At 47.8% G+C, this 26,635-nt stretch overlaps 2 protein-coding genes across 9 annotated transcripts in view; one reads left to right on the top strand and one right to left on the bottom strand.

Annotated features, from left to right (window-relative positions):
* Positions 1-26,635, bottom strand: part of LOC129384461 (uncharacterized) — a 209,746-nt gene that overhangs the window by 82,544 nt on the left and 100,567 nt on the right. The window lies entirely within an intron of this gene.
* LOC129384462 (uncharacterized) lies at positions 21,928-26,227 on the top strand. Of its 2 annotated transcripts, XR_011890209.1 has the most exons (4): positions 21,928-22,272; positions 22,373-22,420; positions 22,540-22,703; positions 23,239-26,227. XR_011890209.1 is itself a non-coding variant. In XM_072284391.1 (3 exons), the coding sequence occupies exons 1-3, from the start codon at positions 22,342-22,344 to the stop codon at positions 23,389-23,391; spliced, it is 396 nt and encodes a 131-aa protein (XP_072140492.1). In that variant the 5' UTR covers positions 21,928-22,341; the 3' UTR covers positions 23,392-26,227. The 2 variants fall into 2 exon arrangements, 1 of the variants encoding a protein (XP_072140492.1); XM_072284391.1 differs by having other exon boundaries at positions 21,928-22,420.

Here is a 26,635-nt window from a genome sequence, read left to right as displayed (position 1 = left end):
CACTCCACAGCGTCCTTGGCAAAAGCTAGGCGTTGATCTTTGCCGTATTGAGGGAAAAGAGTATTTAGTGGTTGTAGATTATTTTTCGAGATACCAAGAGGTAGCCTTGCTATCTTCGCCAAAAAGTGTCGCTATCATTATGCACCTCAAAAGTTTCTTTGCAAGACATGGCATACCAGAGGTTGTCATGTCGGATAATGGAACACAATTTGTATCTCGGGAATTTCAGTTGTTTGCTCGCGACTACGGCTTCCGCACTGTGACGACAAGCCCCAGATACCCGCAGGCAAATGGGGAAGTAGAAAGGACGGTCAAAACAATTAAACGGCTGATTATAAAAGCTAAGGACACCTATCTTTCGCTGCTAGCGTACAGGGACACCCCAGGGCCACTTGGAAAAAGCCCTGTAGAGCTTCTGATGGGCAGGCGGCTGCGCACAACAGTTCCTGTCCCTCCCAAGAGCCTTCTGCCCCAGAGGGTGAGCCTGAAAAAGTTCAGAGATCGCGATGTGACCATCCGACAGCGGCAGCGTAGGTACTTCAATAGTCATCATAGAGCTCTTCCGCTGCCAGTCCTCAAACCAGGAGCGGAAGTATGGGTGACGGACTGCAAAGTGAAAGCACGAGTATTGCGTCTTGCACAACATCCGAGATCGTATGTAATTAGAACTTCTACTGGTGTAGTCCTAGAAAGAAGCAGGAAGTTCCTGGTTCGCTTTGTTTCCCAGCAGAATGACTGCGAGGAAGGAGGAAGCTGAGTTTCCGCAGGCATATGATGGTCAGGTAGAAATTGAACGGGAAAGTAATCCCTCTAAAAACAAGGAACCTGCCGATCCATCTAATACTCCCTTGCCACAAACTGACCCTCCTGGATATAGAACGCGATTTGGCCGTCATGTCCGACCGCCAGACCGATATGGGTTCAGTAACTGACTGTTTTGAGCATTGGTTGCCTCCATTAAAGTGTTAATCTTTTGTTGGCTGCAGTGCAAAGTTTCGTTGCAAATGCCGACGTATCTTTTCAGAAAAAAGGGGAGATGTGCTGATAGCACCTGTGCCGCGTGTCATGTGTCTGCGTTATCGGGCGCTCTCGCCCTGATGTCTGTCCGTGACGTCACTTGTCACTTGAGTGCTTGCTATATAAATATGCTGCTTGCGTAAAATAAAGGTTGTTGTTGTTATTATGCCGGGATCGGGGGCCAGGCTCAGTTCCTTCCTGCCCACTGCCCGGCTGCGCTCGGCGTCCGGCTAGGGCCGAAACACCACGCGTTTTAAGCGTGATTTTCTTGACCTCCGTATGGTTTCCACCGTTTGCGTAAATGAAAAAGCCTAGTACCCTGATCATGTCGACTCTGGGTATATTGGCACCATTTTCTGTGTGTAGGTGTATATTGCCTTCCGATGGAGGTTTCCAGCCCTTCGGCCTGCCCCCTTTTTCACGTCCATAAAGTAGCAACTCCGATTTATGTGGGGAGCATCTGAGTCCAGTGGGTCTCAGGTATTCTTCCGTCGTCTTGATCGCTTCAGTCAGTGCGTCCTGTATCTGCCCTTCACTGCCAGCAGCACACCATACAGTGAGATAATCACCATAAATGGTATGGTCAATGTCCTTAATATTGCCCAGCTTTCTGGACAGACCAATCATGCACAGGTTGAAAAGGACGAGAGGGATCGCCGATCCTTGGCGGGTTCCTCGATCTCCGAGCTGAACCACTTCCGAATTTGTTTCTCCCACCTTTATCTTCGCCGTGCGTGCTTCGAGAAAGGATTTGATGTATTTAAACATCCTCAACCAGAGTCCAATATCTTCTATTGTTTTGAGGATGTACTCATGCTTGATGCTGTCGAACGCTTTTCCCAAGTCTAATCCCAGTATGGCCTTAGTATTTCTAGAATATCCGTTGAGTATGTGGTAGTTAAATTGCTTCATGGCATCCTGCGTGGACAGTGCGGACCTAAAACCCAACATGTTGTGAGTGTATGTATTATTGTCCACTAAGTGGTCATTTAGCCTGTTAAGGATTGCGTATTCAGCCACCTTCCCCACGCATGATGTAAGTGATATTGGCCTTAAGTTGTCCAAGCTTGGAGGTTTACCCGGTTTTGGCATTAGTATAACTTGTGAAGTTTTCCATTCTTCTGGGACTTCGCCTGAGATCCATGCTTCATTGATGAAGCCTGTGAGCGATTCAACTGATGGCTCATCGATATTGCTAAGTGATCTATTTGTTACTCCATCAGGACCAGGGGCTGACGTTCGATTTAGTTCACTTGACACCCTCTGGATTTCGGATGTGGTGAAGGGTTGGTCGAGTTCAAGTTGAGCGGCTCCCCTGTATTCTGATGGAACTGGCTGGTCCTGCTCATTTCTAACTGGTAGGTATTGGTCAATTAGTTGTTTGGTAACTGTTTCGATGGGCTGATCCTTAAGGGCTACGTGTATAGCTCGGGCAAGGCTGTGTCTCTGATTGGATTTCGTGCCTTTTTCATCCAGCAGATGCTTGACCAATATCCACGCCTTGTCGTTCCTTATTTGCCCGTCGATTGACTCACAACTCATCCCACTGTTGCTGGCAGAGGGTGTTACAGTATTATTCGATTTGTTTCTTAAGTTCTGCGATTCTTTTTCTCAGCCTACGATTTAGCCTTTGGGCCTGCCACCTTCGGGTTATGGCTTCGTTGGCTTCTATTAAGTGGCCAAGTTTGGAGTCCATTGCCTCTACATTAGTGTCTGTAACAATTCTTTTGGACGCTGTTTTAATGTCCCTTCTGATGCCCTCACACCAGTCTCTGAGATTGAGTTTGGTGGTTTCTTTTCCGCTTTGGGCTCTTAACTTGCAAAAAAGGTCGCAATCTACGACCTCGAATTCTCGAGTTCGGCCTTTCTCAACTTCCAGTTAGACTTCTATTACGTAATGGTCGCGGCCAAAACTTGTTTCTGTTAGTCCATCAAACATGCTCTGTGTTCTTAATGAACGCAAGGTCAGGTGTGGTGTCTCTGCACGCAGAATTGCCAACCCTAGTAGGATGTGTCTTATCCGTGATAAAGACCAGGTCTAGCTCATCCGCGTGGTTCCACAGATTCCCGCCCTTGGCAAATCGTCGTAACGTAGACCCATAGCTCGTGGCCTGCACTGAAGCTCTCCTAATATAATCAGAGGTCTAGTTCCAGCTAGATTAGTAGCCTTTTCGAATAATCTCTTGAAGTGTTGTTTCTGGTGTTTCGGATTGCTGTAGATATTACGAATAAGCTATTGTTCCTTTGATTTTTGTGTGAAGTTGGTACTACAACCTCAACCATGAGGTACTCTAGGTTTTTGTCTATGATGCCTAAGTCATGTGGGATGTGTGTAAGCTGATTATTTACAAGCACGTACAGGCCCCTACCGAACGTTTGAAACTCTATGGCTCTGTATCCAGTGAGTGTGACATATCCATATCCTGTCTCTTGAAGTGCGATAATATCCGGTTTAGACTGAAGTGACCTAAGGTATTGCTGGATGATGGTACGTTTGTTATTGTACCCCCCGCAATTCCACTGCCATATTCGAAATGCCCTCTTATTGTGAGCCATATTGCATATTCATCTCCCCCGCCTGGGGAATTAGTGTAGCTCTGTGAATGACTACCAGCATTGTTCCCTTACGTCCATTGACAGTCATCATTTCCAGGGTTTTGATTATTTCGCCAAAAGCCTTCAGCACCTCCTTAGGGTCACTCAGTGCCGTCTGTATTTGGTCTGCATTCATTGTCAACTGGGAGACGCTGTCCATAAGCATCTGCATGTTGTCTTTAAAAGACGCCAGCGCCTGTTTGACTTCCACCATCTGTGTTTCAGTGTTCTTGAGCTTACTTTCAACAGCCCTACGCTTGGCTGACATGGGTCCTTCACCAGCAGGCGCGGCGACTGGGGCTTGATTGCGTGTATTAGTGCTATCTTTGTTTTCTGCTTGTTTAGCCTCGCTTAAGAGTTTCCTTATTGCCGTCATCTCTAATCATGTTCTGTATAATTTCATTTAATTCTGCTTTCTCCTTCCTAAGTCTTTCTATTTCACGATCCTTACTTTGCTATGGGGGTGGGTCACAAAGCATGGCACCTACCGGATCGGTACGCGCGTCGTCGGCCCAGATAAGTCTTGTTTTATTGTTGTCCCGGTGAGGAGGTGTCTTGTACGCTATGGCCGTTCTCTTGACTTTGTCGGCGCACGTGGGTCCGTTGCTTCCTTCCCCGGGTTTCAATGCAGCTTGTTGACTCCGATCTCTTGATCCGGATGGCGCCCTGGATTCGGATCTGGATATGCGTCGGGATCTGGACACGCTTCTTCTTCTGGAGCGCGAGCGACTGTGGGACTTGGACCTGCCACGGGACCTTGATCTTGGCTGCGGGTCGTTATTGTCCTTGTTGACGTTGGTTGCTAGTGCTCTTTCGCTTCTCCGTTTTCTGACCCCGTATGGAGTTGTATAGCGCTGCTTACCCTTTTTGTCCGCCGTTGGGTGTGGGCCACCACACAGCTCACACCTGGGTTGGCACTGATGTTTGTCAGTCGGATTCACTGCACCACAGCCTCGGCATATTCTCTCTTGCGGAGACGGGCACACGTCCGCTCTGTGACCGAGCTGACCGCAAGCGTAGCCTACGTCGACTTGTTTCTTGTATGGTGAGCACCTTACAAGGACCGGGCCGTATCTGACGAAATTCGGAACCTTGTGTCCATCAAAAGCGATGATCACCATACCGGTATTCTTGATTCTTTTAACAGCGAGAGCCAAAGGGTTTCTTGAGTTGACTATGCTCTTCTCCAGCTCCGTCGGGCCATCTGCTCAGTCAATGTTCCTTATTACTCCCTTGCACGTGTTGTGATTACAAAGACTGCGCCGAATAAAACCACACACGAAGAAGGGGGACACGAGACAGCACGTAGGCGCCTACGTGCTGTCTCGTATCCCCCTTCTTCGTGTGTTGTTTTATGCACCACTCCGAGAGGCCCGGCTTCGCATGGGATCGACCGAACCACAGACCCACTGCTTACTTTCCACGAGATCACTACTCACTACCAGCTGGAACGCAGGCAGTATCCGGCTCCTCACCGGAGCTAGGCAGACCCCAGGCCTCGGTGCTGAGAATGCTGCAGATGGGCTCCTTTCCGTCTCGCTCAAGGCTGAGCCACTACACTCCAGGTATGGATCCTCGCTGCCCAGACTGCGGCGAGGAACGGTCAACCTTAAACCACATGCTGTGGCAATGTCCTGCGTTGCGCCACTCACATTTCAGCAGGCAAGAAGACTGGGATGAAGCCGTCAAGAGCGACGACCTTCAAGTCCAGCTTCGGGCTGTCCAAAGGGCCTGCGACAGGGCTGAAGATCACGGTCTTCCGTCCCCGGCGCGCGTGCGGCCCGCGACTACGACAACGTAATCCCTTAGGACCAATTAAAGTTTCTTGTCTGTCTGTCTGTCTGTCTGTTTTATTCGGCGCCGTATTTGTAATCATGCTTAACCAACTAGCCCACCAACACATGCTCAGTTACGTGTTGTGAGGTGCAGCCTCATATGCATTGATCTCGAGGCGGCATCCATCCAGGTAAATTGACCTTATTCACACATATTTCTCAGCATTCTCTCGTTGAGGCGTACTCGCCAGAATTATGTTTTGGTTGACGTTCGGGCATATGACGTCTGATGCAATGTGGTCCGAGCTTAGACCAGCTGCTTCAACGATGGCTTTACCTATCTTGGTGGAACCAATCTAGCTAATATTAAGTCCGCCGCGTGGTCGGAGTATGATTTTAAAGTGATCTTTTGGAAAGTATGGCATTCGGGACACCCTGGCGACCCTGTTCTTGACTCGACTGCCGTTCTCGTATGTTCTAGGCGACGTAGCCATATGAGGCCTAGCTCCGGCTGAATTGCCGCTAGCAGCGGATGTGGTCGAAATTGGCCTAGAAACTGCTGCCTGCCATCCGTACTCTTCGGTGCACTCGTCAGGAGGTAGTTCCTCTCCTTCCAATCACGACTTGCATGTCTGACTCGCCTCCGATTGCCACACTCAGGCAGCACATGGCCTAGCGCGGGGGCTCAAATAAGTCTCTTAAGATGCGAATAGTCGACCCACTGTAGCAATCCTGGTGTCGCCATGATCCTCTCGATGCTAAGCGTCGATTGATGTAACCGAGCCAAGGATACACTCTGATTAACGGGTCAAAACCGATGTTGATAGCGGGAGCCGATATTTCTCCATGTTCTTCGACGCTTAACATAATGAAGTGCACTTAACATAATCAAGTGCATATTTCTTCCAGTCGAGTAGAGGAACCGCCAGTAATTGTTTTGTTGATGTCATTCGACTTAATAATTTCTTGCAATTATCACATTTTTGAATTACTTTTCTGAAGTGTATCCTGTCAATGGAGAACATGTAGAACATTGAAATAAATCTAGAACTTTCGTGTTCTTAGCCAGGCACTTCTTGCCTTTAATTATTTGCCGACTGATAAGGAAAGCCCGCGAAAAATGGAAACTGTCACGTGTGTATACCGTCTACCTACATCAAACGCCGGCAGATAATTACTATCAGAAGTTCACAGCCACGAGGAGGAATGCGGGTAGCTGCTGAGGGGAATATATGGACCTTTTCATCGGGCGAGGATGATAGGGCGCGCGGCGAGCCTTTCCTCCTCTCTGGCCTGGGCGAACCGACGCGGCGCTGCTTAAAAGTATTGCTGTCGCGTGCTGTGGATTAATTTCTTATTGTTTTAACGCGACGGCGTTGAGGATCTCGCGTAGCAGAAAAGCCGGTGTCGTCGGCGTCAGTGGCGCTGGCGGTGAGCGAAAAATACCAGAAGGCACTTCATAAATAAAAAACATCTAGCCAGATGGACTGGTGGGAATCGAACCAGGGTCTCCGGATTGTAAGACGGAAACGCTACCACTCAGCCACGAGTTCTTTCCTTCAAAATGGGACAAAATCGCCTCTAGTGAATGCGGTGTTGCCTTAGAAACGTGCCGTACAAAGTTATACTGCGGTGTATATCGGTAATTATGACCATGTAACTTACAGAAGTCGCAGTTTCACGAGTAGCGAAGTACGTTTCCGCTACATTTCTTCTGCGCTCTGCGCACACGCAGAGCCATCTTGCGGCAAACACAGAAGACCCACTCCTCGCAATGTACGGCGCTGCCCCGACACGTGGCGCGCCACTCGCCCCATGATCGCGTCCGCCTTCATGGCGCGTCGGGGCCCAGCTATCTGGGCCCGACGTTTGGCTGGCGTAGCGCGTTTGAGTAGGCGGTGCGAACGGGGTGCGATAACGCTATCGCGTTCCACACTTGAAGGCGAAGCTTAAGCGTCCTCCAAATTTTTAGATCGTTATTTGTGAAATTTACGCCATGTCCGTTCATATAATGTCGTCAGGGAAGCCTTTCGGTGAATCCGTAACTACAGTAGGAGGAAATATGTCTCGGGGGCGCAAAAATGTGAAGCGCTTTATCAGCCGCCGTGTATGCACATTATTAGTTGCGGTGTGTGTTGTGAACTATTTTGTTTATATCGGTTTTAATTCAACAAAGAAAACCAGTTTCTCTGAATTACCAGCATCAAATAATATTTCAGCTCACTGTCCGATCGCTGGGCGTAGGGAGTAAAACATGAAACATGAGAGCGCATGCTCGTGCACGGCCAACCTAAGGCAACCACGAAACATCTCAGCGGCAGGTGCTATCAAATAGTTGTGATGCACCGTCATCATTCTCACGCATTTCAAGTCTAGTAGGCTTGAAATTACTATATGTCTACGCTAGCCTTTCTGCATGAGGCCGATGGCGCTGCTCAACACAGCGATCACTGCGGTTGGTGAACCAGTACGATACATATATAAGCCGTGCGTTTCAGCATTGCCTTTTTGACCTGTATACAGCCACAATATATGAGGGGGACCGCATAAAAAGAATGCGATGACTATTTTTGAGGACGAAATTTCCGTAATACGTGTGAGTGCGTCGTAGCGAACGGAACGAACACAACCGAAAAAAAAATATTTTATCATGCTCTTTCTCGAAAACGCGAGAGAAAACGGGCTAACGCCGCAATACCACCTCGCACAGTCACGCCGCACAACGTTTATAGATATATAACGGCTGATGCCGTATGCTTGGACCATGCGGTATATAGAACAAAGATATCTGTAATCCAGCACACACCACTGCTTAAGACGCTCGCGCAGTTCGTAAACAGTCCCTTTGCTGGACAAGTTTAATTCAGACTGTAAGGTATGCTGCTATTACTAGCCAAAATTATTTTAATCAGTGGCGTAAACCTCATCCATCGTACCAAGTAGTCACGCAATGTAACCTGCAGCGAACAGTTTGAACGTTTGTCAAAGTATAACATCACAGCTCCTATCGTAGCAGAACGGTACTCACGCTGTTACGACCGTCGCGTATCTTTTATGGCTCCTAAACCGCAGCTAGGAAAGAGAGGATAATACTGCGATCAGGTCACATTAGTGAATGGAACATTCAGAAATACACAATTGACCTCTGAGGCTGATTGTAGACTCAATTATGCGCGCCCACATCGCGAACACCAGCAGAAACTCCGGCCATGACGCCTTAGACCACTTCAGCATGTCTCACAGAACCATTTACCACGTACAAGACGCACGCCATACTAAACAGACCGCACGACCACGAAAACAAACGTCAGAACCTACCGCCAAGCGTATACCTGCCATGCAAAACACCGCTTTCACCCAAGCCAGTATGGCGCTGCCCATAGGCGGCGCCACTGCGTTGACAATATGGTGACGCCCACGAAAAAACGGTGTATAGGGAAAACCGAGTGCACATTGTATGGGATGGTCGCACGTGGAAAGGTCTAGTGGAAATTCACCTAGGACCGAAAGAACAGTTCCCTTTAACTCCATTGTAGTTCACACTTTTTTGTTAAAGGCAGAAAAAGAGGAGTGCGATGCAGAGAAATGAATTTTCTGAAGAGGGTTGTAGCCAACATAGCAAGCGAGACAGGACATAGCAAGACAACACATAGCAAGCGAGACGGGACAGGCGCATCCCGATAAATGAAAGTGAATTTTCATTTATCGTACATCCGTAATAGGCAAAGGCTGCAACATGAGGTCCTTGGACTGATGTATTTGGACGAAATAGTTCTACTGTCGGACAATTTTAGGTATTCTGAAAGGCTCGCGAAGATACGCAGCAATGCAGCGGCAAACTTAGACCTTAAGTTTACCACAGACAAATCGATAATTATGATTTTTATTGAAGCAATGACTAATGATATGGTATCGATTCAAAAGAAAGTCATACCCATGGTCAAGCAATAAAAATAACTGGGAGTATACATAAACGAAGGAAAGACCTGCTCAAGCAGACACCAAGACAATCTGAAAAGAAAAGGGATGCTGAATGTAGCAATAATAGAACATAGAGCGCCTTGGGGCTAGCATAAATACTAGGTGGTGCCAAGAGCTTCCAAAATTATTATAAGGCCAGTGACTTGATAGGTCTGTGAAAGAAAATACAGTTCTTCTCTCCAACTGAGACATCTTGTCGTGGTCGGAGAGGAATGAAATATCGGTATGCTGGTTGGCATTCTTTATTTATTCTTTATTCAGAACTTACCGCGGATTGCCCAAAGGCGCTACAGCAGGGGGGTTACAGCACTGACGTAAACAAATATTCATTTCTACAGCGCACTTGCACTTCTGACAACTTGTTCCACTCTTTAAGGGCTCTAACAAAAAGGAATTTTGCGAATAGGCCCGTTGATGGGGGCCCATGGTAAGTTAACAAATGAGGCAGTGCAGGGTAACTTCGGCTGGGCCTTCTTTTCAAGCCCGAAAGGCGCAAGGACGAAACTAATGGAAGAAGCGCTCAACAACATCAATAAAAAGAGATAAGTGGCTAAAATGCACAAATATTTTTACCTCAAAAATCTCGCACACAATCGAGGAAAATGTAAAGAAAGTTGCCAACCAATACATGGTAATTAAAAGTGTAAATAGAAAACTAGGTTTCATAAAGAAAGGTAGAAATAGCAGAGGCAGTAAATTAGATACATAGAATCGATAGAAAAAAATTGGCCTTCCCGTAATCGAGAGTAGATCTGTAGCAGTGGTGGGGTGCCACCACTGCCACCCTGCAAACTTGCTTTTATTTTTGAATAAACCTAGTCGACTCTCCGTTCTCAACCTGTCAAGACGTTTATTCATGCCTCCGCTAAATCGAGCTCCCAACAAGTGGTGACCCAAAACCGTTACGTTTCTTTTTTTCGAACACCAGCCATGGACGACGCTTCCCGCTGAAAGAGACTACACCACAATTACGTCTCCTGTCATCGCCGCAGAGCTTCAACTTCCAAGCTTTCGGCCACAGAGGCCCGAGAATTCCCGAGTTCGGTTCATTCAAGCAGAGGCCCGTTTTTAACTCCTGAGCATCATTTCACAGACAGCCACGTACGTGCCCGTCATTCCCGCGCTAGCTCCCGACATCGTCGATGTCATAGGCGACTTGCTAGCGGGTGCACCTTCTGCCACCGCATAGGACGACCTGCAACACACGCTGCGACAGTGCTTCAAACCATCGCAAGAAATGGGCTCAAACAGCTCCTCTCCGAAGAAATCGACGACCAACGACCGTCACTACTGCACCGGTTGCGTCAGTTACTGGGTGAGCACTCCGCAAACAAGAGCGAGTTTCCAAATTTTCACTAGCTGTTCTCAAAACGCCTCCCACAGCCCGAACGTTTGGTACATGCGGGTTCCGACGAGAGGAGTCTAGACCGGCTAGTTGCACTCGCTGGCCGCATATGCGGCTGCCTACCTTCGGCACAGCTACCTGTCGTCGCTGCGAGTGTGTCAAAGCCAGGAGACCGACGCTCCCCTTGAAGAAACTGTCCACCGCCTCACTAGTGCACTGGAGAAGCTGACGACTCGCGGCAATGCTGACGACCAGCTTCGGCGCAACCATTCGCCATCACAGTCCCGCAGCGCCACTAGGAACTCGCCACGCTACCCGCCGTGGATGCTCAGTGGTTAAGGTGTTGGGCTGCTGAGCACGAGGTCGCGGGATCGAATCCCGGCCACGGCAGCCGCATTTCGATGGGGGCAAAATGCGAAAACACCCGTGTACTTAGATTTAGGTGCACGTTAAAGAACCCCACGTGGTCGAAATTTCCGGAGTCCTCCACTACGGCGTGCCTCATAATCAGACAAGTTGTTTTGGCACGTAAAGCCCTATAACTTAATTTTAACTCGCCACGCTGGTTGTGCTGCTACCACCGTCGCTTTCGCGAACAAGCAAGTCGCTGCACTAAGCGCTGTTCGTGGATGGGAAACGTACCGGCCAGTCGCTAACGGCGCCATGCGATATCAGCCCACGAGCAAGCCGCCGGTTCAAAGCCGCCCGCATCACCGGCAGCCGCCTAATCGTCGGCACCGGAGCGCAACATTCTATCGTTCCCGCCACGGCCGCAGATCGCCCACGCGGCAAGTCCACACCCACGCTCCGTACCGCCAACAGCACTGCGTCATATTGGCTCCGGTCAATAACACTAGACATCCGACTCCGGTACAGATGGGTGTTTGTGGTCACCGACGTCAGCTTTGCCATGCTGGGTGTCGACTTCCTCAGCCATTGAAACCTAGATGTGAGTTTTCGCGATTGGCGCCTAAAAGATAACGTCCCATACCTCGATGTACTAGGCCTGCAATCCAACTTCACCTCATCTGGCATCCGCATGTTTCAGCCAGTCTCAACGTACAAGATACTTGCTGAGTACATGCAACTCAAGAAGCCCCGAAACGATGCCCTGCCTGTGAAACACAAGGTGACGCATCGTGTCACTACCACTGGCCTACCTGTCGCCGCCCGGCAACGGAGGCTCGACGGAGGTTAAAAGTCGTCCGCCCTGCTTCACACGCTTCAGCTCGGCGTTATTCATCCTTCCTCCGGCAATTGGGCTTCACCTCTCCATCTGGTTCCAAAGCAGGACAATGGCGACTGGCGGCGTTGTGGTGATTACAGACCTTCGAATGCTTTCATCACTCTGGATCAATATCCCCTTCCCCACATACATGACTTCGGCACCCATCTCGCGCGAAGCAAAATATACCGGAAGATTGATTTGATGAGAGCGTACCACCAAATTCGTGTCGAACCCAGCGACACTCCTGAGACACCAGTCACTACTCCATTTGGCCTTTTTGAGTTTTTCCATATGCCGTACGATTTGAAGAATGCAGCCCAAACTTTTCACAGGCTCATAGACGAGAATAGGCATGGACTCCCGTTCATTTTCTTCTACCTTGACGACATTCACGTTGTAAGACGCAGGGACGAAGAACACAAAGAGCTCCTTCGCCTTCTATTTGAGCGACTGGATGAACACGGCCTGGTCCTAAAGCCCCTGACATGCACTTTCGCAGTTGAAACCCCAGACTATCTCGGCCATCGCATTTCACCCCAAGGCATCAGGCCACTGGTATCACAGGTGCGATAAATTGAGGACTTCCCTTCTCCAACCTTCTTCCGCCGAATGTTGCAAGAGTTTCTTTTCACATACGCTCCATACGTACCATCTTGTGAGCAAGTTCTTTAGCCACTCACAGACCTGATGCGTTGCGACTGCCCCCCCCCCCCCCCCCAAGAAAAAAAAATTGGAGGACGCCCAAGCTTCGCCTTTAATAGTGGAAAGCGATATTTCAAAGATACCTGACTGCTTGTCACGCTTCCCGGTGACCGCAGCTTTCTTGCGCATGCGCGAAGCCGATCGCGATTGTGGTGTTACAAAGGAACCGAGCGCGCCGCACCGCTCACAAAAGGCCTTTGTGTTTGAGTTTCTTCAAAACATAGTTATGTTTTCGGCTATAGTCAAATTAAACTCCGACGCTATCGTTTCTCTAGGTTGTGTGTAGGTCGTAATTTGTGATTTTTCCAACGTATTTTACATTGAAAAAGTCAAATAGTTCAGTAACGTATCTGCGTGGATGTGGTTCGGGATAATATTTCGCCTAGTGATGCCCAACGCCGACGTCGGATTGTTGCGACATGGGGCCCTAACGCTATCGCGCTAGAACACCTACCTTCCACTGGTCCTCGGAGCATGAACGCCAAGAAGCCAAAATGCGGTTGGCGGCTGCAGCGTTGCTGATTCAGCAGTTGCCCGGCGCACCAACTCTCTATATGGCAGACGCGTCTACCACGGCAGTGGGGGCAGTTTTGCAGCAGCACGACGGCACAAACTGGAAGCCTCTGGCCTTCTTCCTAAAGCAACTCAAATCTACAAAAGCTCACTCCTGCACCTTTGGGAGGGAGATATTGCCTATCTGTTGCTCTGTACAGCATTTTTGTTCCTCGAAGGTTTTTACATTCTGACCAACCACAAGCCGTTAACCTTCGTTCTCAAGAACAACAGTTCCTCGTACTCATAACGGGTGCTTCGGCAACTTTCCTTTATCGCCGAATTTTCTACCGACATGCACCATATTTCTAGGACCGAAAATCACGCAGCTGACGGACTGTCGCGACTCATCGCTGTGCCTCTGGATTTCCATGCTCTAGCCTCCGCCCAGCAAAACGATCCTGAGTGGCGCGAATTGCGGAAAAAGAGTCTCGTCATTCCAGCTTTGCCGAGGTGCCGCGTCCCTGCTCGACATCATTTGGTTACGTTCGACACATCACAGGCAGCTCCTCTCCCGTTCGTGCACAATCAGTTTCAGTTGCCAATATTTGATTCACTGCAAGGGCTAAGCCATCCCGGCATCAGTGCCACAAGGAGGCTTATCACAGACTGCTTCATCTAGCCAGAGATCAACAAAGATGTTCGAAGCTGGGCAATTAGCTGCCAAGCCTGTCAAGCCGTCAAAGTGAACCGGCAAATGCGTTCAGTGGTGCTGCCGTTTCGACCTCTGATATCAGTTTTGAACGTGTACATTTAGACTTGGTGGGGCTTCTCACATCTGCGAAGGTATCAGGCACCTCCTCAAGTGTGTCCACCGGTACTCAAGGATGCCTGAGGCGACGCCTTCACTAGACATGACGACCAACACGGTACCGGAAGCATTTGTTGTTACGTGGGTGCCGCGGTACAGTTGCTATTTGCGCATACATACTGACCGAGGCCGGCAATTCCAAAGCTCGCTTTGTTCTGCCGTGTCGAGACTGCTCGAAACGCGCCTTCATAACACCACGGCTTACCAACCACATAGAAACGGCATGGTCGAGAGTCTCCAGCGACAACTGAAGGCATAATTGAGCGCCACGCTTGACAGACAGCACTGGGTGGAAAGGCTACCCGTAGTACCACTGGGGCAGCGAACAACAATCAAGGATGATCTAGGAGTCAGCGCAGCCATAACGCGTTCAGAGAAAGCCTTGAAGATTGGCTTTGCGGCAAAGACACAGTGCCGTGCGACTGCGTGAAAGCAGCTCATCTTGAACATTAACCATTCGCTCCTTTTGTCATGCACACTTAAGCGTCCCATATTCTAGGAGGCTCCCCTAATAGAATGTAGCGCCCTAGCCCTTGTAGTGACCGTCTGTCCATCCGCCGGGGGGGGGGGGGGGGGCATTACCCCGGCTGTTACTTGTAACCGAAGCGGTAGCCCAACTGTGGTGCCGCCACTGCCACCCGGTAAACTTGCATTTACATTTCAATAAAGCCAGTCAGCTCTCCGTTCTCAAGCTGTCATGACGTGCATTCCTTGCCTCCACCAAACCGAGCTCCCAACGGATGTGAGCATGAAATGGCAACCGTCAACAAAATGCGTTGGCGGGCTAGTTAATGCGAATCCATAATTACTTTGTTTAGCGCGAAACAACGTACACAAGACGAGACAGGACAAGGCGTCAGCGTCTTGGGCGGTCGGCTTTCTTGTGTCCGGTGTTTTGCGCTAAACGAAGTAATTATGGCAACCGTCAAAACAGATTGGTTGGTGATGATACTAGCCACAATCTTAAAATTGGCGTAGCCCATGTTCACAACGGCACACTACACCGCACACGCCGTACTGTGCACTGGTCCACATAGACGCTGCCCAGTTAGAAGAAGAAAACCGGCTGAAGGCGGCACGACAGGCGGGAAAAGACGCCGGAGGGACCGAGCAAACTGCCCAGCTAGCAGAAGAAAAGCGCCAGAAGGAGGATAGACCAGACGTCTCAGCCAATCTCGATTCTCACTCCGTGATCTCGACGCAAGAGGTCACGTGCTGGGCCGCCACTGAGAAGAGGACAGATTTCACGGAGCATTCGCTTGCCAAGGCTGGCTGCATGACGTAATGATATTTCCTAACTTTTTCCTTCCTCCATGAAGGCAAAGCACCGCATCAGACGCTGCGCTACGTCACACCGCAGTTTGGCGAGCGTCGCACATCGAAGGCAACGCAGCGCTTCCAGACGCTTCCAGCTTCACGCCACCCAGCAGCTCAGCGAGCGCAGTTAATCGGCATCAAATTCCACTTCCCAGAATTGAAGTGTATGCTGCCCTGTATCTGCCTTTTGTACGTCGCTATTAGAAATACCAATAAAACTTCAGCGTACTCGAAGTTACAACTTCAGTGATATTGTGAAGAAACATTATGAAGAATTTGCAAGCAATATTTTTTATAACTTGTTTGACAGTAACTAGCATATGTGATGCCGTGCGTTACAAAATGTGGGGGCATTTCGTTTTGTTCTCGTACCTTGCCTGCATGTTGTCGTTTAATTGGCTGGATAACGACTCTGGCCAATCGTAATGGCTCAAGGTCACTTGAACGTCGCAGACAATGGGTGCTAAGAGCACATTATGCTTAAAAAGAAAAGAGGGATTCGCAAGAGTTGCGAAAAAGAAAATGAAAATTTGCCCCACAACGCAAGAGGCAGTGTCCTACTATTTGAGGGCCGAGCTGGTTGCCTACGCACCAAAATAAATTTCAGCAAGTATTCATCCATTGCATCTATTGGCCTCAAGCAACTTACCCTGTTTCACATTCCTCGAGTACGGAGGTACTGTATGCTGTACGATATACCGTTGGCTCTGTCACACCATATGCCTCCACTGCAGCCTTCGTCATCCCACATATGATCATCGCTCGGCGGTTTAAACTAGACCATAGATCAACATCAACTGCCGAAGAACTTGTTGCTATTCGGGAGGCACTTCCATTTATCTCCGAGTGGCCTCCTCATGCATGGACGATATTCTGCGATACCAAGGCAGCTCTTCAAACGATTGACTGTTTCCTCAGACGGGGCCCGTATTATTCAGTGGCTATAGAAATTACAGAGTATTTCTAGCACGCAAATAGAAATGGCCGCAGTGTCATCTTTCAGTGGATACCTTCACACTGTCGCGTGATAGGAAACAAATATGCAGCCGCTGACGCAAAAACTGCTTTAAATAATGCTTCTGAAGTACGCATTCCGTTCATACGAACACACACAAGCGCCCTAATTCGCCGCGTAATACGCAGCCGTACGTTGGAACACGACCCAACCAGATCGACGACACAAACATGTGCACAAATGCGACCAAGCAATTAAATTTCGTATGCCTCACAAGCACAAAAGAAGCCAGAGAAGCACGGTGCACCGCATTCGCCTCGGTGTCGCATTAACCAACCGTTATTGACATCCCACAGGTTGCAGTGATACTAGCCCAAACTGTGAATGCTGTGAGGTTGCAGAAACACTTGATCTTATATTTTGCGTTTGTCCCGCGTACGTGCAAGAATGACAGCATCTGGTCTTTTCCATTGCCAATGTTGATAAGAGGCCGCTATCGGACGACTTTCTTTTAGGTCCTTGTCCTAATGCAAGGAGGGCAGCGCTGGTAACAAGTGCCACTATAGCCTTTTTCCAAGCCACTGGGGTGGAAGCACGGCTTTAGAGATGCCACAACTCTTTGAACTTGTATATACGCATCTCTTCCTCATGCCATCATCATCATTCATCAGCCCTTTTCCTCCCCGTCCCTTTTCTCCAGTGTAGAGTAGAAGGCTAGAGCAACTTGTAGCTCAGGCCGACCTATCACTCGCCCTCCCTCTCCCTCTCGGAGCAAGTATTCGTAACATAATGGTGCTGGCGTCTTGTTCATCAAGAAATCAGATAACAAATTAGCACACTCAAATGGAATGCAAAGGCACTCGTTCACCTATCGAGACCAGTAAGTAAAGTCGACTTTCGAGAAGCGCTGGGAATTAAAGCGGATGGAGTCTACAGCCGGTGAGCAGTCGAAATAAACAAGAGACGTTACAGGTATTGGTAAAAAAAAACGCAAGAAAGAGATTGAGAGAGCTGGATCCTTTACTGGCTTTAAAGGTATAGCCAGAGCTGTCAAGGAATAGAGAAAAGATTGGGAAGCTGTCGGCGGAAGCCTGGATTTATCAGCATGCATAGAATACGTGACAAGCTCAATCAGGATAGGTGTCTATATGCCACCGCCCTGTTTACAGGAGATGTCAATAAATTATCATCGTTATAAGCGGCGCCATCTGGCGATGGCAAGGGGCCTATAGGAAGGGAGAACGTCCATTATGACGGTTGCATCCGCACTGCGTCTTCTGTTCAGCATATGTTCGCCTTTCAGTCGATACATTCTCCCCTGCTGCGATGCCTTAGTAAATGTTTGGGCGTTGTGACAACCAGCCGCGTTTAGATGAGTGCTACAGTGAGGCTTCGCTTCATCTGCCGTTCTTTCCACTTCTTTGCAGCTTTCTCAGACCGCAGCAGGCACGAGCGCCCATCTGAACGTGTTCACCCGCGCCGCGTCGTCGTCTCGGCGTCAAGTAGCCGTTTGCTCGTCACCGCCATCACGTACCGCAAGAGAGAGGAGTAGTATGTTAATGATGCCGTCGAAAATTTTACTTCTAAAGCGTTCCGCATTATCCACTCATCACCAGCGCCAATGTCGCCATCTGCTATGTTGCAATCAAATCCTTTTTGGGGGCTCGGCATCGTCACTGTGAGCCAAACAGCGCCAAAACAAAGAGCTGACCTCAATAATAAGGTCAAAGCGAACCTAATGCTGCCGCCTGAGCATAAGATCAGACTAGGCGATGTCTGATTTCGCTGTTCATTTCTTGCGGTCAGGGCGGAAAAGGAAATGACGAGGGTTAATTTGGATCGAAGCGGGCGCCACTCCATGGGAGTAAATAACACCTGCACAATTTTGACAATTACACAGTACGAATTATATTGCTTATCTATATGATGTACCTTAAACAAGGAACTCAACGAACAGTTACACTTCTGTGTGAAATAATTATTGGGCAGCCGCTCTACTCTCTGAGCAAATGAGGCGGCTAGCAGATGGCAGGGCAAAGTCAAACTTATCAACCTCGTCAATATCTCTCCACCTTGTGAGTTTCGGCAGAACTCCTACGTCAAGTTTTATCTACTGCTTATGTCCTCGGCGAACGTTGTATTCTCAGATTTCAGCACCACACGAATTGTGTATTAGTTTCTGGAAACCACTCGTGGACATGCTATTGCACTATATGCTTTAATGATAATACATAAAAGCCGACGCGATCAACCCGCTTATCAGATTTCGACGATCGCCGACCACGTTCCCCGCTACCGCTTTACTTTGACTGTAACTTGCTTTTGTGTGGAGAAGTTTCCCGATAAAAAGTTAGTTTCGTCATTCACAAGGCGCTCTTTGGCAAAACCTGGCCCTTGCGCTATAAAACACCACACATCATCATCATTCACAGTTTTCCTCATGAATTATTCACCTTCATTACAGCTTGACATCTAGTGGAGGTGCTAGTGCGTTTATGTCCCGAACACCCCCGCAAAGCCGCGATGCAAGCCTGAAACACGAGGACAACACCAGCGTCGCCCCGGACCATCGAGCAAGCCACAGGCTACAGAACCTGGCTGGGAGCATAGACTTCTACCCAACCAGAGCAGAGCGACCAACACCAAGTCAGTAGGCACGATGACAGCGTCGCCTGTCCTGCTGCAGCAACATCTGGAGCCATCCACCTTCCGTTGATCATCGGCTCAAGACCCAGAAACCTGGCTTGAGATGTACGAAAAAATCTTGGCATTCAACAATTGGAACTGCGAGGACAAGGTGCGCCATGTTTATTTCTCGTTGGATGACCCTTCTCGGACATGGTTTGAGAATCGAAAGTCAACCTTAGCGTCATGGCACATGTTCCGCAGCAGCTTTCTGAAGAACTTTACGAGCGTCGGACGTAGAAAAAGCACTGAGGACATAATGAACAACTGGCCTTCTTCATCGAAGAGATGATGCGCCTGTTTGGTCTTGCTGACCCTGACGTACTAGAAGAAAGTGCGTTCCTTGATGAGGACTGTCTATTATGACTTATACGCCGGAATAATTCCCAATACACTGAAGACTGTCGCGGAGTTTTCATCTGAAGCCACGGCCATCGAAAAGACGCTGGAAATGCGCACGAGACAATACGATCGCCAAGTGGTCACGCCGAAGTACGAGGTCCAAGCACTTGGCACCGACGACATGCGCGAGATTATCCGAGCAGTTGTGTGCGAGTAGCAGCTACAGAGGATGCTTCCAACGTTGCAGCCTCAAGTTCCATCGATCCCTGACGTCGCGCAAGAGGAAATCCAGCGGTCATGTGGAGTTGCCGAAGTGAAGCCGGAATCAGGGCAAACCCAGCCTGAAGCCATGACTTACACCGCCATAGCCCGCTGTCACGTTCACCCTCCGCACCCACGCCAGGTCCCCGTAACGCCACAGTTCTGTCGTCCATCCCCGCCGCCGCCAGCACGCCAACCAGTCGCCGCGCGCCATATTCCAAGGAAGACTGACCTTTGACGTGCCCCCGACCACCACCCGCTTTGCTATCACTGCGGAGAAGCGGGCCACGTGTACACTCTAATCTTGGTAACCTATAAGTATACCTATAAACATGAGTAACGAATAAAATAACGGTTACTTCGCCCGTCTTTTTGATGTTTTCATTATATTGCTCATGTTAAGGGTTACAATGACAAAACTGAGTGAGACGGGTGCTGCTTATTAGTTACATCAATCTGCTGCCAGCATGTAACCTCTATATTGTAACCTATAGAATTTTAGTAACCTTTAACCGAGACCCCACGGCGACATTAAATAGGGAGGGGAAGTTCGCAATTTACACATTAACAAAGCGCAGGATAAGTTACCTGCGTGCACACATGGTTGATCCATTTGATAAGCACTTGTACGGGTGTTCAGTCGCAAATTTTGAGTGAGAGCAAATTACTCACTGAGCCGGCAGAGCCGCATATCGGAAGTAGGCCGCGGGAAAAGAACGTTCTGCAAGAATAATTACGATTCTTGCCGGAAGTACAACCATCGACTGAGCAAGTATTATATACAATTAGCGCTTTTCAAAGACCGTACATGTGTCCTGCAGAAATCTATCTCGTTGCCGTCGCATGCCGCTGTCGACACAAGCCGCCGCAAGTGTTTTTGTTGTTTCTTATGGGTCTCACATTCACGGATTGGCGAGTCCTTTTGACATACGTTTAGCTTATAACATGATAAAATAATGCTCCTCTGGCACTTCTGCCTTCTTCATGAGGGGAGAAAAAAGAAGCATGATTATTATTATTATATGGTAGGAACCTGGAAGGGCCTTTTGCCGTGTTTACTCAGTGCGAATTTGGTTTAGTGCATTCATGGAGCAAGCTCAACCGCAGACTGATTTACGAACATTTTCCTCATATTACAGCCATCCAGCGCAATACGTCGTTGCCTAGAAAGCGTCCAAAGAATTTAATGAGTGTTGCCCCAACGGAAGATATGTTAACTGAGCATATTAGCAAACAATCTTTGCAGCCGAGGTGCGAATTCGGAGCAAACAAAATGCAATCATTAAAACGCTTGGCACGTTTCTCCCATTATTTTTTGTGCACTCAGCAACGGTACGAGTCAACGTCTGCAACACGCCACATTTACCTATATTGTACAGCAGCAACACGGTTGATGCAACGCGCCAATGCATGACAGCGCAGCAAACCCAGCACGGAAAAGCCGCATACAGCCGCTCCATTACCACGGAGCCGTGTAGACAGATGAAAAGTACAGTTGGCTGAAGTTCTACCACCATGATAGCTATAAAGAATAATTCTGTTCAATGCATTGTTTCCAAGAGCGCACTATGTCCATAAGTTTGTGTTTTTGTTTTACCCTCAACGAACCTGTTTTCGTTTGAATATGTGCAGCCGGATCAGAATATCCGAATCGTGCTTCAGTTACTGGACTTCAGTAGAGAAGCCGCGGCCATGTTTTTATGTCATCTCTCCACGTTTCCGTATATAACTTTAGCATTGCATGATGGGAAGTAGTTGCAAACATGGCGTTGTGAGCTGTGTATGTGTGTTTTGTTGCTTGTTTCGGCGCCAATTTTGTCAGTGGCAATGGCAGTGACGAACAGAAACTTTGTTTGGGATAATGCGCGGACGCTGCAAAGAGCCATTTTGTGACTGTGAGCGCTTCAGTGTCCTCATTTCGGCGAACATTCGCTGTGACTACTGCGACCTCAGCCCCGGATCGCATGGGAAAATAGACGAACTTGGTAAGTGTTCTTCCATTGTACTGGTTTGTCTGTATTCAGCATATAGCTAGGCTGCAGCTTTTCTTTCATTATAGGTCAGGGAAGTGCAAAAAAAAAAGAGAGAGAAAGCAAAGGGGTAAGCAGCGATTTGGGCGGAAATCCATCCATGTTTCTTCCACGCTCAAAAACGACACTTTAGGGGCGCGATAACGTAACTCTATTCCAAACAAAAAGTGTTCCAAACTCCGGACGTCAAAATGACGCGACAGTTTCTGCGTATGGGGGCGGGAACCAGCGACGTTTTTCAATCTGCCTTATCAGCAGCCTCCATCGTTGCCGGAAGCATGTTTTGCTTGTTTTTTATTTGCAAAGGGACCGTATAACAAGTGACATTTAGATATAAACGTCTGATAAAAGAACAATTGTATGTCGCTGAGAGTAAAAGTGTTTTGTAATCTTTTAACGCAAGAGAAGTTGAAGCGCGCTTGAATGTAAACACAAATATTTTAATTTTTCGAGTCATAGCCACACACGTGCCAATTCCGCATCCAATCCATTTTGCTACGCACACTTAAGATGGCGGCTACGTGAAAACAGCTGATCGGTTCTGTGGGCCGCTCTTGGTGTATTTTTGTCCGTAACGCTGCCTGATGAGATGAAATCTCGGCGTACGAGGTACTTTCGCCCGAGAAGAATTCTTGAAGCTGTGAACATCATGAAGACTGTGAAAGCGTAGTGCTCGGTGAGAAAACATCATTCTTTCTTGTGCTTAATGACTGAGCAGTAGCATCTGGACATCTGCGGTGATCGCATGGTGTTCACTCTTGCTTTTATTCGCATAGGATACGGAAGAATCGATGAAGGTTGGAAGGCATCTCAACAGATAGCTGGTAAGTAAATATTTCCTATAAACGATCGCAACTATCTCCGAATGTAGGTCATGTTTTAAATCGAAGGTGGTCTGTAACAGAGGCTCATTTTTTTTTCTCTGCGACACACTGCTGCGCAGTGGTACACTCCCCCGTGCGGGCGGTACAGATACTCCGCCAACAGCCGCTGGAGGATGCGGCCTGCAGGGCAACCGCCGAGTATGCGCGGCAGGGGCAGCTGGCTGAGGCAGTGAACGCGGAGGCCGCCAGTTTCCACCAGCTGCTGCTGCAGCAAAATAGGCAGGTACGTACAACTTGGCCAGGTCATTTTTTAAAGAGGTGATTAGTGCGCATGGTAATGTACATTACAACCATATTACACATCAGAGGCATCTGTAGTCATTTGGCTCAGTGGTTCATGCACTTTAATGTACATTACAACCATCATATTACACATCAGAGGCATCTGTAGTCATTTGGCTTATTGGTTCATGCACGTTTATACATCTCCTTTGAGGTGTTCTTTAACACATAGCAACTTACAAAACATTTCCATGGTTGCATGTATCACCACAGCATGATCATCATTTGTTTAACAATTTAACTAGTCACGAATACTGTCTTCTGACAGGCAGAGGCAGCTTGGTAGGATTTGCTACGTTTCACATGTTTTAAACATAACAGACCATATACGTTTGCACGGCCATTTCTCATGTCATAGGTAAATGATCTCGCTGCCCTCAAGAGTAACCTTGCTGAACCTGTAGCACTTGCAAACAGTGCGAATAAACGTTTACATTGCATAACCTGCAGCTGAAGTGAGTAAATTTGTTTCGCAGCATCATCAGCAGTTGGTGGAGGAGCTGAGGGCGGCCCGGGTGGTGCAGCAGCAGCTGGCAGCAGAGATGCGTGGTTTGAGAGCGGCCACCGGCCTCATCGCGACAACACTGCGCCAGCTCCTGGCTCGCCTCTGCGAGCATCCTCAGCCATGAGGGACAGTCCCCCCCCCCCCCCCCATGTCATCCTTTAGTACTAATAGGTACAAGTGTTGCCCATCTTTCCGTTCAAATCACCGCTGCAGCATTTGGTGGTGGTGCCCATACCTCCTCGAAAGCTGTTGTGGCGAGTTGTAGCCAGTCTTGTGAAATTATGTGCAGGTCATGTGCGACCATGGCAGCGAAAGCTGATAGTGCTGTGATGTCACTTTGAAACACAAATGCGTGTTTTTTTTTTTTTTTGTATGTAGCACTAAAGGATGATATGACTGTTTTCCCTACATTTCTGTACCTAATCATTTTTTTCCAAGGTAATTTCTTTTCATGTGTATTTTCACTTGCAGTGCAAGTTTGCCCAAGTGAGACGTTATAAATTATATGTAGAATGTTTGCCATATTTCCGTTAGGTGTTGTTCACTTCTGTTTTGCTGTTACTGATATGTTTCAATGCGCACCGTTTTTCCAAGGAAGATATACACTATGCAATCACTTTTACAGCAACTTCGACATTGTCTCGCACACATACAGGTGCACTTAACTACAATGCTGTGATAACTGGAAATGAATTTTCATGCCATATGTATGTCATGTTTGCAACGTCAAACTTTGCAACGCCTACGCAATGCAAAGTAGCCGAATTTGAATTTTTTTAACACCAAGCGCCTGTTACTTGTGATAGTTATTGTGATATTTCAGGTGTCCTTACCTATGATAGCAGTACAATCTAGTCCCCATTGTAGTTGAGCACAGTTTGTGACATACATAATGGAGCCATCGATGTGGCCACTATTTTGACATTCGCTGCCAGGCTGCTCTTGCAGCCGTTATATGAAATACCGTTGAAGTGCCAAACGTTTTCTCACTTGTCCTTCCTTAAAAGCATGTGATGGTTGTTTTATATTGTGATCTTATTACGGCACTAGTCATTGAACTATTTCGTGCTACAAACACGCTGACTACACAATAGACAAGACATCTTTCTTGCTGTTAAGTTGCTGAATGAAGATAAATGGTTGTGTGCGAGTTCAAAAAAACATCATAATGCTCGTGTCATATTTATGCAGTTTAACATCTGCCAACTGGGTAGTGTACTGGGTCCCATGTAGTGAACATCACACGGCTATTTTGGCGCCATGAAGTCATGCTCTGTGTGCTTGTCTGTCATTTGCTTTGATGAAAGATGGCATTGAAGATGGGTCACATGGTTTTATTTACAATGCAGATATAAATAAACAATCTTAAACAATGCAAGTGGCACTTGAAATGAATATTTACAATGTGTGTTCCTTCAATTTCAGAACTATTTACATATGTACACTCTCCCAAGGGAGAATAACGCGCTTGACATGCCAGGCGATTGTTTTCGGCATAACTTGGCCTTCTGTCAAGGAACTGTGCGGTGGCTGTGTGGCAAAATAGCGCAGGACCTACAAGGTGCGTGAGAACAGTACACATGGTGGAGCGAGAAGTGTTGTGCTTGACAGCAGCCCAAATAGGAAGGGAGGAGACGAAGACCAGCCTCCCATACACAGTGCAGATGGCGGTGACAGTGTCGGTGATGACAGAAGCAACAGCAGCAGCAGCAAATCATTTGGCAAACCACAGCTGCCCAGAGAAGTGGCTACAGCATTCTGCTGATGAACACAAAGTGTTCTATCCACAGGTACTAAATGAAAGGCTCTCATGTAGTGTCACATTGGAATGATGCAATCATCTCCGGTAGTAACAGCTCACTGGCAGAGGACACGTGAAAACGCTGGTTATATTTGAGCAGATTCGATAAAGAAACAGCACGCTATCCACTAATTGCACACATTTCTTCACATTGGTTCCTGCTCTCTATTAGGTGTGTAGACAGCAGTAATAAACATCTGCCTGCAGTGTCAGGCACGTGTTTATTTATTTATTTATTCATTTATTTATTCATTTCCTCAAAGGTCTCTGTTGAGACATTACATGAGGGAGTGGGGAGTTAGTGACAAAGGCAGATACTACAAATTACAAAGGGATATTTTCGATGAGTCGCTTGAATGCAAGTGGGTCGATGATAGTGGCAACTTCGGCAGGCAGGCCATTCCAGTCTCGAGTTGTGCGCAGAAAAAATGATTGCTGAAAAGTAACGGTATGGGCTTGTGGGGGATATACTGTATTAGAGTGACTGGTGCGGGCAATGCGATGTGCTCTTTTTATGTACGGGTTGTCAAAAGGCAAGGAATGAAAGAATTTACGAAAAAGCTTAAGACGGGCTATTCTACGGCGTGAGGCTAGAGAGGGTAGGTTTATTTGGGCTTTTAGTGCCGAGATACTTGAATTATATGAATAAGTTGACAGGATAAATCGTGTCGCGCGGTTCTGAATCGACTCGAGGGCATTAATAAGGTTATTGTGGTGGGGGTCAAAAATAGCTTCGGCATACTCAAGCTTGGGCCGCACAATGGTTAGAAAAGCAAGTTGTTTAATAGAGGGAGGAGCTAGGTAAAGGTTACGGCGTAGATAACCTAGAGTACGATTAGCAGAGTTTATTATGTGGTTAACATGACAGGTCCAAGTTAAGTCACGCGAGATGTACACACCAAGATATTTGAATGAATCCGTTGTTGCAATCTGCGTGTTATTGATGCTATAATTAGGGATATCGTAATTACGACGACGATGAATAGACATTAACACGGTTTTAGCTACATTTAATGACATGAGCCAAGTGGTACACCAGTTTTGTATGAGCGATAGGTCATTTTGTAACGCCAAATGGTCGCTGGGGTTAGTAACTGCTCGGTAAATCACACAATCATCAGCGAAGAGTCGGATATGAGAAGAAATATTACAAGGTAGGTCATTGATCTATATTAAGAAAAGGAGGGGACCAAGAACGGTACCTTGAGGTACGCCTGAAAGCACGGATGTTAAGGATGAAGACTGTGAGTTAGCGTATACGAATTGCTCACGGTTAGTTAAAAACCCTCGAATCCAGCTTAGAACACAAGGATGAATGTTAAGACGCGATAACTTTATTAAGAGACGACCGTGAGGGACCTTATCGAATGCTTTTTCGAAATCTAAAAATATTGTGTCAGTTGGGATGTTACGATCTAGGTTTAAATGTAAGTCGTGCAAGAAAAGAGCAAGTTGAGTGTCACAGGAATAATTTTTGCGGAAACCGTGTTGACTTGGGTGAAAAAAATTGACGGATGTTAGGAAGTTAGCAATATGCGAATATAAAATATGTTCCATTATTTTACAA

Source organism: Dermacentor andersoni, chromosome 9 (assembly GCF_023375885.2).
Source record: "Dermacentor andersoni chromosome 9, qqDerAnde1_hic_scaffold, whole genome shotgun sequence".
Classification (NCBI taxonomy): Eukaryota; Metazoa; Arthropoda; class Arachnida; order Ixodida; family Ixodidae; genus Dermacentor; species Dermacentor andersoni.
The sequence above is the reverse complement of the archived record's forward strand: the minus strand, read 5'-3'. Positions and strand labels throughout refer to the sequence as shown.

What these genes read in the sequence shown, in the direction of transcription:
- LOC129384462 (XM_072284391.1), top strand. Translation starts at nt 22,342, where the DNA reads ATGGTGTTCACTCTTGCTTTTATTCGCATAGGATACGGAAGAATCGAT. An exon ending in GGCATCTCAACAGATAGCTG is followed by an intron (nt 22,421 to 22,539) that starts GTAAGTAAATAT and finishes ACTGCTGCGCAG; the next exon opens with TGGTACACTCCCCCGTGCGG. An exon ending in TGCTGCAGCAAAATAGGCAG is followed by an intron (nt 22,704 to 23,238) that starts GTACGTACAACT and finishes TTTGTTTCGCAG; the next exon opens with CATCATCAGCAGTTGGTGGA.